Raw genomic sequence first — 17,155 nt, 5'->3', positions numbered from 1 at the left:
GGACTCCTCATTAACATGAATACATTTTTGTTTATTTATTTGTGTGTGAGAGAAAGTGTGTGTGTGTGTGTGGGGAGAAGAGTGTTTCTGAGTCTGTGTGCATGTGAGAAAGAGTGTGTGTGTGTGTGTGGTGGGGAGTGTTTGGGTCATTGTGTGTGAGAATAACTGTGTGTTTGTGTGTGTGTGTGCGTGCATGTGTTCTGACCAGGGATTTACATGTGTGTGTGTGTTTGTCATACATCTCCATTGCGCCTGTGTCACATGTTCCTGTTTGTCAGTCAGTCAGAGTGAAGCAGACTGCCACATCACGTTACACACAAGGCTCTGCTCCTCTCCCCTAAGGCCCACCCACTACATGTCACAGAATTTAAATTATGTCACTGTCTGACAAGGATTTGTGCTACATGTAGGACAGAAGTAGACCTGTTTAATCCAAATTATAAACTGGGTGGTTCCAGCCCTGAGTGCTGATTGGCTGACAGCCGTGGTATATCAGACAGTATACCACGGGTAAGACATTTATTTTTACTGCTCTAATTACGTTGGAAACCAGTTTATAATAAAAAATAAGGCACCTCTGGGTTTGTGGTATATGGCCAATATACCTGGCTAAGGGCTGTGCCTAAGAAATGCCCTTAGCTGTGGTATATTGGCCAAATACCACACCCCTCGTGCCTTATTGCTTAATAATACCATCCTGTAGTTGGTAATGCCCTCCCTCCTTTCTGGTTTGATAATGTGATGAAGTCTGACACATTTACATTTACATTTAAGTCATTTAGCAGACGCTCTTATCAGAGGAACATTGACATCTGAGCTAGACCACATGAATCCAGGTTACTTATAGTGTCTAATCCACACCATTCCCAAGAAAAGCTTTCTGGGGTTATACTGCCATCTTGTGCTATGCAATGAGCAATGGCCATGTTCTGTTATAATCTCCACCCGGCACAGCCAGAAGAGGACTGGCCACCCCACATATGCTCTCTCTAATTCTCTCTTTCTTTCTCTCTCTCGGAGGACCTGAGCCCTAGGACCATGCCCCAGGACTACCTGACATGATGACTCCTTGCTGTCCCCAGTCCACCTGGCCATGCTGCTGCTCCAGTTTCAACTGTTCTGCCTTATTATTATTCAACCATGCTGGTCATTTATGAACATTTGAACATCTTGGCCATGTTCTGTTATAATCTCCACCCGGCACAGCCAGAAGAGGACTGGCCACCCCACATATGCTCTCTCTAATTTTCTTTCTTTCTCTCTCTCGGAGGACCTGAGCCCTAGGACCGTGCCCCAGGACTACCTGACATGATGACTCCTTGCTGTCCCCAGTCCACCTGACTGTGCTGCTGCTCCAGTTTCAACTGTTCTGCCTTATTATTATTCGACCATGCTGGTCATTTATGAACATTTGAACATCTTGGCCATGTTCTGTTATAATCTCCACCCGGCACAGCCAGAAGAGGACTGGCCACCCCACATAGCCTGGTTCCTCTCTAGGTTTCTTCCTAGGTTTTGGCATTTCTAGGGAGTTTTTCCTAGCCACCGTGCTTCTACACCTGCATTGCTTGCTGTTTGGGGTTTTAGGCTGGGTTTCTGTACATCACTTTGAGATATCAACTGATGTACGAAGGGCTATATAAATAAATTTGATTTGATTTAACCTTGTGAAAAGAGCTATATTTTCCTTGAGAAACATGTAAACATAAACAACAGCTTCTAAAATGATTTTCCTCCAATGGAAACCGCATAAGAAGTAGAGGTGACCGTACTATCGACAGGCTAGATGACCACCATCAAGTCAAGTGCATCTGGTGAGGGGATGAGCAGCAGTCTTCCTTTGATGCCCATGTATACGTCCCAAATGGCACCCTATTCCCTACATAGTGCATTACACCCTTATGGGATTTGGTCAAAAGTAGTGCACTACATAGGGAATAGGGTGCCATTTGGGAAGAAACCCAGCTCTTTTACATCTCACAAGTTAAACTGGAGTAAAACATTTTTGGGGAAAGTGTTCCAAAGTAAAAATGCTTCATTCTTTGGTGAAAGTCCTATTCAGTCCAACTTTAAACATATCAGTCCGAAGTAGAAGTTAGAAACTGTTACCCCCTTTTTAAAAGAATGAGCTTGAGGTCAAAAAGAGGACTTTCCTCTCATCCTCTTCCCCTTTCCTTACTGATGATAGCAGGGTATGGCAGGACAACAGGATAGCTAATGCTAAAACAGTATGGCTGTCCCTTCTGCTGACTGATCTGTATTCATTTATTAAAACAAACGTAACAGCAATGATTCAATGGCAGAATCATTTATATAAATGTTTATTGTACAGTACAATCAAATAGCTAATTAATATATAATCAGTATAAACCTAACATAAGCTTCATGCAATGCAATATCACTGATAAGAATATGCAGACATGTATGGTATTTACAGTGTTAGCCATTACAGATGGACGTAAGGGGTGAGCTTTTTCTTCTGAAATTACATAACATTCACTATACCTTTCCTGCAGTCAAATGACCAAATTTCCCTATAGTGGCCTGTTATTAATATATTTTATCATTTCATAATTAATAAACATTATTTTACAACACGTCAAAAGTTTCACGGTTATGTTATATTTCGGTCTTCTGTGAAGTATATAAAGTGTAATATTGTGATGCAAACTCAAAGTGTAATACATTTTAACTCTATATCTGACATGGTAAAGGTGTCTTCTTTTTCTAAAGCCCATAACCATGTGTATGAGATGTATACTTTTGTTTCAAAGTAGATTTGATTAAGACTACCAAGACATATTTCCAATAGAGAGCCAACGCTCTGATCATCAGGGTCTATCTCTGAATTCTCTAAGTGAAGTTTATAGTTTCAGTCACCTGTCAGAGGTGTTGTGTCCAGAGGTTAGGGTGTGAGATAACCAAACAAGCCTGCTGGTCACTCTGACCCCTCACCCAAGCCTGACAGGTCAGAGCTGGAGGCATGGGAGACGGGCACACTGCTGCTGAGCTCCTATCCACAGCTCATGTCCAAGGGGTCACTGTGTGTCCCTATATGCACCCTGCTGATACCTGTGTTACTGCCTGGGAGCTTAGTGGGGTCTGTAGGCTAGAGGTGGTGCTGCTGGTGCTGGTAAATGTTTTCCCCCTGCTGGCTACAGGTGAAGTAAGTGTCTGGATGGAGTCATCATAACTGGCCCTGATGCCTAACAGGTAGGTGGACATCATCCACATCCAGAGAAAGGAAATCAGTTGGTGGAGTCACTCTCAATGTCTATACCTCCTACATAGCAGTCAAGGTTGAGGAGCTCAGGGTCAGAGTCAGTGCAGGAGGGGGCAGGCTTTTCTATACATGTACTCTGCAACAGTTCCTGGTCTACGGGACGCTGAGCACTCGGCATCCAATCAGATGTGTCCCAGTGATAGCCTATTCGGGGCGAAAATGTTATCAGTGAAAAACAAGCATCAAAGTGTCTGTCTCCCCTTAGACACAAATACAGACATGCATAGATCATCTCAGTAGTCTGTTACTGTGACCATTGTTGGAGAATAGTCTGATAGGTTTGGAGAATATAAACTGTGGATAATTATAGGGTGTCCAATCTAATAAAAAACAAATTGGTAAAATAATGTGTAGATACTCCACTAAGAAAACAAATGGTCCAAACCTTATGTCTCTATCATAATCTGTTAAAAAGTTGACCCTTGTAGGATGGCCAAGACTATAGTCACAGTAAGTAAACTCATCATCTGTCTTCTCCAATCAGGAGGACATAAAACAACATAGAGGTAAGACAGATACAGTTGAAGTCGGACGTTTACATACACCTCAGCCGAATACATTTAAACTCAGGTTTTCACAATTCCTGACATTGAATCCTAGTCAAAATTCCCTGTCTTAGGTCGGTTAGGATCACCACTTTATTTTAAGAATGTGAAATGTCAGAATAATAGTAGAGAGAATGACTTATTTCAGCTTTTATTTCTTTCATCACTTTCCCAGTGGGTCAGAAGATTACATACACTCAATTGGTATTTGGTAGCATTGCCTTAAAATGGTTTAACTTGTGTCAAACATTTTGTGTTGCCTTTCACAAGCTTCCCACAATAAGTTGGGTGAATTTTGGCCCATTCCTCCTAACAGAGCTGGTGTAACTGAGTCAGGTTTGTAGGCCTCCTTGCTCGCACACACCTTTTCCGTTCTGCCCACAAAATGTCTATAGGATTGAGGTCAGGGTTTTGTGATGGCCACTCCAATACCTTGACTTTGTTGTCCTTAAGCCATTTTGCCAAAACTTTGGAAATATGCTTGTGATCATTGTCCAATTGGAAGACCCAATTGCAACCAAGCTTTAACTTCCTGGCTGATGTCTTGAGATGTTGCTTCAATATATCCACATACTTTCCCTACCTCATAATGCCATCTATTTTGTGAAGTGCACCAGTCCCTCCTGCAGCAAAGCACCCCCACAACATGATGCTGCCACCCCTGTGCTTCACGGTTGGGATGGTGTTCTTCAGCTCGCAAGCCTCCCCCTGTTTTCCTCCAAACATAACGATGGTCATTATGGTCAAACAGTTCTATTTTTGTTTCATCCGACCAGAGGACATTTCTCCAAAAACTATGATCTTTGTCCCCACGTGCAGTTGCAAACCATAGTCTGCCTTTTTTATGGCGGTTTTAGAGCAGTGGCTTCTTCCTTGCTGAGCGGGCTTTCAGGTTATGTCGATATAGGGCTTGTTTTACTGTGGATATAGATACTTTTGTACCTGTTTCCTCCAGCATCTTCACAAGATCCTTTGCTGTTGTTCTGGGATTGATTTGCACTTTTCGCACCAAAGTACGTTCATCTCTAGCAGACAGAACATGTCTCCTTCCTGAGCGGTATGACATCTGCGTGGTACCATGGTGTTTATACTTGCGTACTATTGTTTGTACAGATGAACGTGGTACCTTCAGGTGTTTGGAAATTGCTCCCAAGGATGAACCAGACTTGTGGAGGTCTACAATTTTTTTCTGAGGTCTTGGCTGATTTCTTTTGATTTCCCCAAGCAAAGAGGCACTGAGTCTGAAGGTAGGCCATGAAATACATCCACAGGTACGCCTCCAATTGACTCAAATTATGTCAATTAGCCTATAAGAAGCTTCTAAAGCCATGACATAATTTTACTGAGTTTTCCAAGCTGTTTAAAGGCACAGTCAACTTAGTGTATGTAAACTTCTGACCCACTGGATTTGTGATACAGATATTATAAGTGAAATAATCTGTCTGTAAACAATTGTTGGAAAAATTACTTGTATCATGCACAAAGTAGATGTCCTAACCGACTTGCCAAAACTATAGCTTGTTAACAAGACATTTGTGGAGTGGTTTTAATGACACCAACATAAGTGTATGTAAACTTCCAACTTCAACTGTAGATATCAATTTTGAGACATGACATTTTAATATTTTAGTATACGCTTTTCATATTAATGAGACATTACTCAGAAAAACAAGTGTATCTCTATGAAATGTCAACGGAGCACTGAGCGTACCGCAAGCTATTTTGTCTTTTACAATTCATTTTCAACATATTCAAATAATGATTGACAGACAATTTCATTAAAAACATTATTTTGATGAATTTATTCATACTATTTCTTCCACAAGATATAGTCCTGACCCAAATCTGGGGTTGCAACACAAGCCGGCTGGTCGTTCGTTCTATCGGTTTGGTTGCCAGAGACGCAATCCAGTAGTTAAGTCTTTTTGTTCTAAATCTATAGACACAATGTTCCGTTGCCATGATGGCTGGCAACGTTCTTATCCCTTGCCTGCTAGCTAATCAACTTTGACTAACAAAGTCAAACAGTGTAGCCAGAATAACAGCAAAGTAGCTGCATTTGCGTTTGTTTAAGCTGTTTTCTAGTGACTTTTTGGGGGATACATCCATAACAATAAGCTAATGATGTGTGATTTCGCCTGGCCTAGAAAATGTGCTCTCTTGCAAGGCCACTGTTCAGAGGAGATAGCCAACTACACAGCTAAAACAATTATTTCAAACTGAAGCTGGAATGACAACAAACTAGCTGTATGTTGTGTTTTTCTATTGACATTTCTTTGTATATATCCATAAAATGCTGATTCATGATTTCGACTGGCTGAGAAAAGCTGCCAGCCTGTCTATTTCGTCCCTGCACCACATTCATTACCATGGAACAGCTGGAGACTGAATTTCAATATTGAAATAGACAGCAAGGCTATGACACATCTCCGCTGTTGAAAACCAAATGCTAGTCTAAAAGAAACGGGAGATAATGTCTAGATGCTTTTTACAATGTAGATCTAGTATATAAAATGCCTGTCTGAGCTGATGCGACTGTGGATTGCGCAGTCAGACAGATTAAATAGGCATTTTAACGTCATAGATTTAGCCGGTGGTAACTTGTGGAATAGACATGGGCTGGAATGCATTTTAACCAATCAGCATCCAGTATTAGACCCACCCATTGTATAATTAAGCTTTTTGCGACCCCCCGGGAAGAACTTTGCAGACAACCACAGCATATAAAATCCTCAAAAGTCACGGTGAGAAGATCTTGGTACGTATTATTGGATGTATTAGGTTACAAAATACAACTTTTAGGATACAATGTTAATGATATGTTAGAGAAAGACCTCACAGAGTGATTCAGAACATGAACAATCATATTTGTCTTGGTAAAATGTATTTTATAACATAAGGAAGAGATATTCCATCACCAAACACGTTTTCGGCACCTAATAATTAGTGATCTCACAACATCATTGTGAAATCTCCTCTGTATTAAATCAGATTAGACACCAGCAGGACTTCAGCAGCACATTCAAGGGTAAGATGTTATAGAGGGTTTATTTACAAGCCAGCACATTGTTAAATGGTCCTTTTGGAGTACAATTCTGCATTTGCTACGGTAAGCTAACAGAGCATGAGAGGAGGGAAGACAAGCACATCACCTCTGGTGTTTTGAAGAACACAAGCCCAGTAATGACAGCTGAGAGAGAAATACAATATTTCAAGAGTTTACACTACAAAGAGACAAATTAACACCCATGGGAGTCAGTGTATTGGACTGATGCCTACTGAAGAGCATATACTGCATGTAAAGATGTAGCCAGAACCACTGGGACCTCTAGCCAGAACCACTGGGAACTCTAGCCAGAATCACTTACAGCCAACATTACCTCATCTACTGACTCCCTAAACACAATTATCTACTGACTCCCTGAACACAACTACAGTGGCTTGCAAAAGTATTCACGCCCTTGGCACTTTTCCTATTTTGTTGCCTAACAATCTGGAATTAAAATGGATTTTTGGGGGGTTTGTATCATTTGATTTACACAACATGTCTACCACTTTGATAATGCAAAATATGTTTCATTGTGAAACAAACAAGAAATAACAAAAAAAAACATAACTTGAGTGTGCATAACTATTCACCCCCCCCAAAGTCAATACTTTGAATACCCACCTTTTGCAGAAATTACAGCTGCTAGTCTCTTGGGGTATGTCTCTATAAGCTTGGCACATCTAGCCACTGGGATTTTTGCCCATTCTTCAATGCAAAACTGCTCCAGCTCCTTCAAGTTGGATGGGTTCCACTGGTGTACAGCAATCTTTAAGTCATACCACAGATTCTCAATTGGATTGAGGTCTGGGCTTTGACTAGGCCATTCCAAGACATTTGAATGTTTCCCCTTAAACCACTGGAGTGTTGCTTTAGCAGAATGCTTCGGCTCATTGTCCTGCTGGAAGGTGAACCTCCGTCCCAATCTCAAATCTCTGGAAGACAGGTAGAAGGTGTTGCCTAATAACATGCATTAGCCTGGATTCCAGCACTTACACTGATGTCTCAGTGGGTCATTGTCCTGCTGGAAGGTGAACCTCTGTGCCAGTCTCAAATCTCTGGAAGACTGAAACAGGTTTCCCTCAAGAATTTCCCTGTATTTAGCGCCATCCATCATTCCTTCAATTCTGACCAGTTTCCCAATCCCTGCCGATGAAAAACATGCTGCCACCACCATGCTTCACGGTGGGGATGAAATTCTCGGGGTGATGAGAGGTGTTGTTATTAGGCAACACCTTCTACCTGTCTTCCAGAGATTTGCGCCAGACATAGACATAGCGCCAGACATCCTTGATGACCAAAAAGCTCAATTTTAGTCTCAAAGGACCAGAGTACCTTCTTCCATATGTTTGGGGAGTCTCCCACGTGCCTTTTGGCGAACACCAACCGTGTTTGCTTGTTTTTTTCTTTCAACAATTACTTTTTTATGGCCACTCTTCCATAAAGCCCAGCTCTGTGGAGTGTATGGCTTAAAGTGGTCCTATGGACAGATACTCCAATCTCCGGTGTGGAGCTTTGCAGCTCCTTCAAGGTTATCTTTGGTCTCTTTGTTGCCTCTCTGATTAATGCCCTCCTTGCCTGGTCTGTGAGTTTTGGTGGGCAGCCCTCTCTTGTCAGGTTTGTTGTGGTGCCACATTATTTATATTTTTTAATAATGAATTTAATGGTGCTCCGTGGGATGCTCAAAGTTTTGGATATTTTTTATAACCCAACCCTGTACTCATCCACAACTTTCTCCCTGACCTGTTTGGAGAGCTCCACGGTCTTAATGGTGCCGCTTGCTTGGTGGTGCGCCTTGCTTAGTGGTGTTGCATACTCTGAGGCCGTTCGGAACAGGTGTATACATACTGAGATCATGTGACACTTAGATGGACTTTATTTAACTCATTATGTGACTTCTGAAGGTAATTGGTTGCACCAGATCTTATTTCAGGGCTACACAGTAAAGGGGGTGATTACATATGCATTCACCACTTTTCTGTTAAAAAAAAAAAGTAATTAATTTCACCAATTTGGCCTATTTTGTGTATGTCAATTACGTGAAATCCAAACAAAAATCAATTTAAATTACAGTTTGTAATGCAACAAAATAGGAAAAACGGAACGTGGGATGAATACTTTTGCAAGGCACTGTATCTCCTGCCTCCCTGAACACAACTCCTAAAACAACTAGTGTAGTATAAGATAGGAATGATACCTTATTTTCCACAGTAAATACTGTGTGATTGAAGTCCTATGAGGGCTAAGGAGGGAGTGACGAGAGAAATCTAACATTAGCACACAATAAATGTACCAAATACTACATAGGGTGAATACTCTTGAGTAATGGAGGTGGAAATAAATAGATGGGAATTAACCATATGTTTCAAAATAAACAAATGCTAATGGTATGGATTGGAACCACAGAAGCCACAAACTACACTTAACACAAGAGTTCAGGACAACACAAGGATGTGATCTTACACCAGGAGACTATCAGGAGACTGTCAAACTATCCGGAGACTGTAAAACTATCAGTTGATTGCCAGACTATCAGTACTGTATATGTAGATAGTCAGACTATCAGCAGACTATCAAGAGATTGTAAGACTATCAGGAGACTATTGGGCTACTTCCCACAACGTCAATGTAAATGACAACTTACACTGTGCCCCCTGTTAAACCCTGACCTGGGGCTGTGCATATATTTAATCCAAACTGGAGCTGAGACTAGAGAAAAGGAGAGGAAGAAGGACAAGTGACATAAGAGAGAACACTCATTCAGAGGTATCATTACAGGTAGGTGTTGCCTAATAATATGCATTAGCCTGGATTCCAGCACTTACACTGTGATGTCTCACCCTGTCATCTTAGACGAGTAACGACACCTACCGTTCTCATCTCCTGATCCTGACTGGTAGGAACAGAGGGACTCTGAGGCACTGCTACGGTTTTCCAGGTCTTTCCTAGATCTCTGAGTGGAGACCGGATCCAGCTCCACTACCTCTTCTGGGGGAGACAAAGATACAAATCACTTATGACCTTGCTGATGAAGACGAGATTGTTTGATTCACCATAAACACAAAGGTATCATACTGTACTATATGTAAAGCCACATCAAATGTGCAATTTAATTTAGTTGTTTACAATAAAAATACATGCAGGTTATCAAAGTAAAGCTGATAGGTCAAAATGTGAACACTATGAATGACAAAACAGTGTCTTCTCATTTCCTGCTCCCAGCCTCCAGTCATCTGCTCTCTCACCATCATAGTGGTAGTCCCAGCAGGGTTTCTGGATGGATTCCGTCTCTGAAGGGGTGTTGGAATGCAGGCGACGTGGCAGGGTGGGAGCCACACTGCACACTGCCACCCCTCTCCTCAGCATGGGCACGGGGTCTGGGTCAGAGGTGCTGTGCTCTGTGGGTTCCACCAACCCAAGACCTTCACAGGAACCCTTGTTCTGGTTGTGGCGTGAGTTGCTGGGGTAACTAGGGGTATAGGAGATGGGTCTAACTGGGATCTGTGGTGGAACGTCCAAGTAGACTGGGACTCCCCGGCTGGACTTGACCTCCAGGTAAGCTCTCCCAAAGAACTCTTTACCATCTTCATCCTTAAGGTTCAAAGTTCGAACGTCACAATTATTTGTCATATATTCAAAAATACAATCAATCACTTACTGACAACAGATATGATACCTCATATTCCTTAGATCCGTCCTGTTTGGCCCTCTTCCGGATGGCTACAAAGAGCAGAGACAGGCCGAAGATGGTAACCAGGAACAGGGCCAGTCCAAGGAGTTCCTCCAGGCCGATGGACCAGCTGGTGAACAGCAGCTCGTTCCTGACCAACATCTCAAGCTCACACTGCCGCCCAGCGAACCCCACCACGCAGCTACAGTTGAAGGAGCCGTAGGTGTTTACACACACACCTCCGTTAGAGCAGAGGCTCTCTGTCTGCATACACTCATCTACATCCCCAAGGCACCTGGACAGAAGAACACCGTCCAGAGTCACATTCAAATACAGCATCTATATGGAGTGTGTTCCAAATGGTCCCAATATAGTGCACTACTTCTGACCAGAGCTCTGTAGTGCACTATGTAGGGAATAGGGTGCCATTTGGGATGCAAACATCCAGAACCTATATGCAGTATATATTGCAGCTCTGGCATAGTGTGACATCATGGATGTGTCATACCAAACCCGGAGTGGAAGAATGCGGGTTAGTGAGAGTAATGGATGTTTCTGCTTACCGTTCCCCCTGAAACCCCGGCTCACACTCACACACAGCCCCATCCAGACTGTCGATACAATGTCCACTGTTTCTGCAGGGGTTATCTTTGCAGTACGGACCAACCGCACACCTGGAACATAGACACGCTTTTTAACTTCCCATACATCATCTATTGTCTTCAGTTTTTCACCAACAACAACAATGCTATGAGAAATGTCCAACCCCACAGGATAGCAGACACGTGACTAACACTATAACGTTCTAAAGTCTCAGAACTGTTTTGTGGTGATTTCTTCTTTCATAACCCATTAAGGTCCTCACCATAAAGGTACAGTGCTTTCAGAAAGTATTCACACCCCTTGACTTTTTACACATATATTTGAGCCACTGGCCTACTTACAATACCCCATAACGTGGAATTATTTTTTTCCAAAAATGAAAAGGTGAAATATCTTGAGTCAATGAGAATTTAACCCCTTTGTTATGGCAAGCCTAAATAAGTTCAGGAGTAAAAATGTGCTTAACAAATCACATAACAAGTTGCATGGGCTCACTCTGTATGCAATCACCTTCCAGCAGGACAATAACCTAAAACACAAGGCCAAATCTACACTGGAGTTGTTTACCAAGAAGACAGTGAATGTTCCTGAGTGGCCTAGTTTCAGTTTTGACTACTTGTATGGCAAGACTGAAAATGGATGTTTAGCAATTGTTGTCCGGACCTCTGGCAGTCTGTATGAAGGTGCCACAGGGTTCAATTCTAGGGCCAACTCTTTTCTCTGTATACATCAATGATGTTGCTCTTGCTGCTGGTGATTCTCTGATCCACCTCTACGCAGACGACACCATTCTGTATACTTCTGGCCCTTCAATGGACACCGTGTTAACTAACTTCCAGACAAGCTTCAATGCCATACAACTCTCCTTCCGTGGCCTCCAACTGCTCTTAAATTAAAGTAAAACTAAATGCATGCTCTTCAACCGATCGCTGCCCGCTTCTACACAGTGCCATCCGTTTTGTCACCAAAGCCCCATATACTATCCACCACTGTGACCTGTATGCTCTCGTTGACTGGCCCTCATTTCATATTCGTCGCCAAACCCACTGGCTCCAGGTCATCTATAAGTCTTTACTAGGTAAAGCTACGCCTTATCTCAGCTCACTGGTCACCATAGCAGCACCCACCCGTAGCATGCCGTCCAGCAGGTATATTTCACTGGTCACCCCCAAAGCCAATTCCCTCTTTGGCCGCCTTTCCTTTCAGTTCTCTGCTGCCAATGACTGGAACGAATTGCAAAAATCACTGAAGCTGGAGACCCATATCTCCCTCTCTAACTTAAAGAATCAGCTGTCAGAGCAGCTCACAGATCATTGCACCTGTACATAGCCCATCTGTAAATAGCCCATCCAACTACCTCATCCCCATATTGTTATTTTTTTTCTGCTCCTTTGCAACCCAGTATCTCTACTTGCACATTCATCTTCTGCACACCTATCACTCCAGTGTTAATTGATAAATTGTAATTACTTCGCCACTACGGCCTATTTATTGCCTTACCTCCCTAATCTTACCTCATTTGCACACACTGTATATAGATTTTTTCTATTGTGTTATTGACTGTACATTTGTTTATTCCATGTGTAACTCTGTGTTGTTGTTTGTGTCGCACTGCTTTGCTTTATCTTGACCAGGTCGCAGTTGTAAATGAGAACTTGGTCTCAACTGTCCTACTTGGTTAAATCAAGGTGAAATAAAAAATAAAAAAATAAAAATGATCAACAACCAATGTGACAGCTTGAAGAATGTTGACATTAATAATGGCAAAATGTTGTACAATTCTGGTGTGGAAAGTCTTACCTAGAAAAGCTCACAGCTATAATCGCTGCCAAAGGGGCTTCTACAAAGTATTGACTCAGGGGTGTGAATACTTATGTAAATGAGATATTTCTGTGTTGAACGGAGGTCTGTGCCCAGAGGGAAGGTTATATCTGGCACGGAATGTTAAAACCTTCACATTTCCATAGAAAAGTACAGACATTTCATGATTAAATAAAGAGAATAGCCTTCCTTCTTTCTAATCACATAATCAAATATATTAATTCATGTTCATCACACATTTCTTAAAGCGATAGCTCTCGAAAATGACAAATATACTATATCCTATGGATAACTAGCAGCATTGCTAAAGCTTAGCTCTGGATGAGTAAACTGATGTGTGTCTGGTCTCTGACACCCAAAGTCAGTAAACTACTTGCTAGTTATAAATAAAATGTGGTAAGTTTGACATTTTTGTGAAATACCTCTTCCTTGGAGGTTTTCGTATTGATATAGAACATGACAAAAGCAGCCCTAAACATGCCCTAAGGCACCTGTATTTATTAAGTGCTGGGAAAAAGAGGACCAGAACCTATGATATGAATAATCAAGGACGTGGGACTAGAACCCATGATATGAATAATTGAAGACCTGGGACTAGAACCCATGATATGAATAATCAAGAACTTGGGACTAGAACCCATGATATGAATAATCGAAGACCTGGGACTAGAACCCATGATATGAATAATCAAGAACTTGGAACTATAAGGTCCTACCTGTAAAATGTATAGTTTGGAGTTAATGAGTATTTTTCAAGTCCCAGAACTATTTTGTGATGTCTTCCTCTTTCATGACTCAATAACTATATGACCTTACATAAAGTTAATTGTGATTGGATAGCAGATATAACCCTCAAAGCATTAAGTTAAAAGGTGTTTGCGCACAAAGAACATTCCGATTTTTCATTGTAAATTTACTTTAGAACATCTCTGACAGATCTCACATGTAAAGGACCACCTAATGTGCAACTCTATGTGAATAACTCATTTTTTACCAAGATGTCAAATAGAATCTCAAGGTCACGATTGGTAATGTCCCAACTGACACCCTGTTTCCTATACAGTGCACTACTTTCAACCAGAACCCTAAGGGTCATGGTCAAAAGTAGTGCACTACAAAGGAATAAGGTGCCATTTGGGACACATTATTCCAAATTTCAGTTCATAATGTGTAACTGCTCTATGTACCGTGGTCCTGAGTACTGTCCTCTACACTGGCAGTAAAAGTCCTGGTTGTCCAGCACACAGGTTCCTCCATATAGACAGGGGTTGGAGGAACAGGGGCTAGCAGCCACCTCACAGTGAGACCCCATGAACAAGTCACTGCATTTACAGAAGTAACCTGCAATAGAAACAAGTGTATAATGTACAAAATAATATATATATAGGATAACAAGATGTTTGAGACCAATATGTTCTGTATAGACTGTGAATAGGACTGTATGGGGATTTATCTATGGCAATAAATGGTGTCTGTCTCCTACCTCCATGAGGCAGAGTGGAGCAGGTTCCTCCATTCATACAGGGCTGAGAGGAGCAGTCTGGAGCAGGGAGGGCCCCACAGCCTGGTGCCACCCCCACCACCTCCTCTACTAGAACATGGGCCTGGGCCTCAGTGTCCAGGTTCAGATCATAGCCATTAAACCTGACAAAATAAAATCAACAGTTATTTAGTCATTTCACAAGCAAGTTTGTCACAAATCACGTGACAAAAATAAAAATAAATAAACAAAAAGGTTGACAAAATGGAGGGAGACATCAAATACCTGACTGCCTCAATACAACCCTGAAGATCACGACTGTGAGAGACTGGCAAACGCTGTGAGGCTGTCTTTGCTGTCCTCTGCTGGTCGGATTCAGAAACACCACCCAGGAACAGGCTTCCGTCCAGGTTGAGGGAGCGGAGTGTGCCTGGTGCCGTGCCCGAGGCCGTGTAGAGCTGATCCAGAACCAGCATGGCGTGGTTGCCGTTTACCTCAAGGGATACGGTGTGCCACTGGCCATCACTGACCTGGGCACTGTGGATAGAGACGATGCCTGGGCCACTGCCACAGTCAAACTGGTACTGCAGCCTACCGTCCACTATCTGGGGGCAGGAGTGGGTACATAAAGATAGGAAATGGCTGTTAGGCCTGGGAATTGCCAGGGACCTCGTGATAAGATATCATCACGATACTTTGGTACCGATTCGATATGTATTGCGATTCTCACGATTCTATATACACTATATATACAAAAGTATGTGGACAACCCTTAAAATTAGTGGATTCAGATATTTCAGCCATACCTGCTGACAGGTATATAAAATTGAGCACACGGCCATGCAATCTCCATATACAAACATTGGCAGTAGAATGGCCTTACTGAAAAGCTAAGAGACTTTTCAAAGTGGCACTGTCATAGAATGGCACTTTTCCAACAAGTCAGTCCCGGTCAACTGTATGTGCTGTAATTGAGAAGTGGAAACATCTAGGAGCAACACAGTTCAGCCGTGAAGTGGTAGGCCACACAAGCTCACAGAACAGGACCGCCGAGTGCTGAAGTGCATAGCACGTAAAAATATTCTTATATAGTGCACTGAGGGGCCAGTTAATTAGGTACACCACCCCATTCACGAAAATGGTTTCTAGGGTTTACCGACAAACAAAAAACATCCAGTCAGCGGCAGTCCTGTGGGCGAAAACAGCTTGTTGATGAGAGGTTGAAGGAGAATGGCAAGTATTGTACAAGCTAACAGGCGGACAAATAACGGCGCATTGCAACAGTGGTGTGCAGAACGGCATCTCAGAACGCACAACTTGTCGGTCTTTGTCACAGATGGACTATTGCAGCAGACGACCACAGCAGGTTCCACTCCTATCAGCTAAAAACAAGAAGAAGCCCCTCCAGTGGGCACGCCCTCACCAACACTGGACAACTGAGGAGTGGAAGAACGTTGCCTGGTCTCACGAATCCCGGTTCCTGTTGCATCATGCTGACGGCAGTCAGGATTTGGCGTAAGCAGCATTACTTCATGGCCCATCCTGTCTGGTGTCAACGGTACAGGCTGGTGGCAGTGGTGTAATGGTGTAGGGAATGTTTTCCTGGCAAACGTTAGGTCCCTTAATACCAATTGAGCAACATTTGAACTACACAGCGTAACTGAACATTGCTGACCAGGTGCACCCCTTCATGGATACAGGGGGTCCGACCCGGTACTAGATTGGTGGACCTAATCAATTGTGTAGATGGAGTAGGGTGCCATTTTGAACACAAGACAATGTGATGTTAGAGAATACTGACTAAACACATACTATTTTCCAATGAGGCATGTGAGTGTCTCTACATGTGTACAGTATAGTGTTGTAGTGACTGTATTCACTGTCATTTCTTCTCAAAGTTTAAATCCTGAGTTTATGGCCTGTTTTATTCAAATGTAATTATTGATTTTCCTAACTGAACAACCAACAGCAACTTGTGCCCTATCCCCTACTATTTTATAGTGCAGTACTATTGTCCAGAACCCTATATAGGGAATAGGTGCCATCTGGGACTTATCCATAGACCTACCTCTAGAATGCAGTAGTCTGTTCCTCTGGCAAACAGGAGAGTGGCATGGTGGGACAAGGTTCTCAGTCTGAGAGACAGTTTAATCTTCTCTCTATAGCGGTTCTCCATCAGACGGTACCTGATGTAACCCTTCCCACTGAACCATAGAGACTGACCTCCTGTGGTTTAAAAATAACATATAGATTGATCAGTTATGTGACATCTTACATCTCTGTTACTAATATCTGTTTTGCTGGTGACTGAAGTAATGGTTATATCGGATCTGAAGAAACAGGAGCCATTCTATTCATCTTGAATGTGAGAATAATGTCTAGCCAAGTTAGACTAAAGAAACAGTCATTGGAACACTTTCTTGGATGATGATCTGTTTGGTTGTTTGAGTGACAGACAGTACCTGAGCAGTCTCCCTGTTGGTCAGGTGGACAGATACAGCTGTATGGTCCCTCTCTTTGGTTGGACACACATCCCTCAGGACAGGGCTTCCCCTCACAGAGCTTCAACACAGGACACTCACCACCTATTACGGAACATATCAAATCATTACAATAAGGGAGAGGACACACCCTAAACGGCACTCCATTCCCTATACAATGCACTACTTTTTGTAGGGAAAAAAGTGCCATTTGGGATGCAGCCGGA

General features: G+C 42.5%; 1 protein-coding gene across 1 annotated transcript in view; it reads right to left on the bottom strand.

Moving 5' to 3' along the window:
* Window positions 1-2,303: 2,303 nt before the first annotated feature.
* LOC115129252 (protocadherin Fat 1-like) overlaps window positions 2,304-17,155 on the bottom strand; it is a 45,885-nt gene continuing 31,033 nt past the window's right edge. The window contains exons 21-30 of the mRNA XM_029659398.2: window positions 16,911-17,033; window positions 16,517-16,674; window positions 14,734-15,053; window positions 14,452-14,612; window positions 14,156-14,309; window positions 11,108-11,218; window positions 10,551-10,839; window positions 10,120-10,465; window positions 9,746-9,862; window positions 2,304-3,427 (exon numbers count right to left, since the gene is read on the bottom strand). Of these exons, the coding sequence (XP_029515258.2) occupies window positions 3,249-3,427; window positions 9,746-9,862; window positions 10,120-10,465; window positions 10,551-10,839; window positions 11,108-11,218; window positions 14,156-14,309; window positions 14,452-14,612; window positions 14,734-15,053; window positions 16,517-16,674; window positions 16,911-17,033 (1,958 nt within the window). The 3' untranslated portion in view covers window positions 2,304-3,248. The remainder of the gene's footprint in view (window positions 3,428-9,745; window positions 9,863-10,119; window positions 10,466-10,550; window positions 10,840-11,107; window positions 11,219-14,155; window positions 14,310-14,451; window positions 14,613-14,733; window positions 15,054-16,516; window positions 16,675-16,910; window positions 17,034-17,155) is intronic.

This window comes from Oncorhynchus nerka, linkage group LG5, assembly GCF_034236695.1.
Source record: "Oncorhynchus nerka isolate Pitt River linkage group LG5, Oner_Uvic_2.0, whole genome shotgun sequence".
NCBI lineage: Eukaryota > Metazoa > Chordata > Actinopteri > Salmoniformes > Salmonidae > Oncorhynchus > Oncorhynchus nerka.
This window is presented reverse-complemented; position numbering and strand designations above follow the sequence as displayed.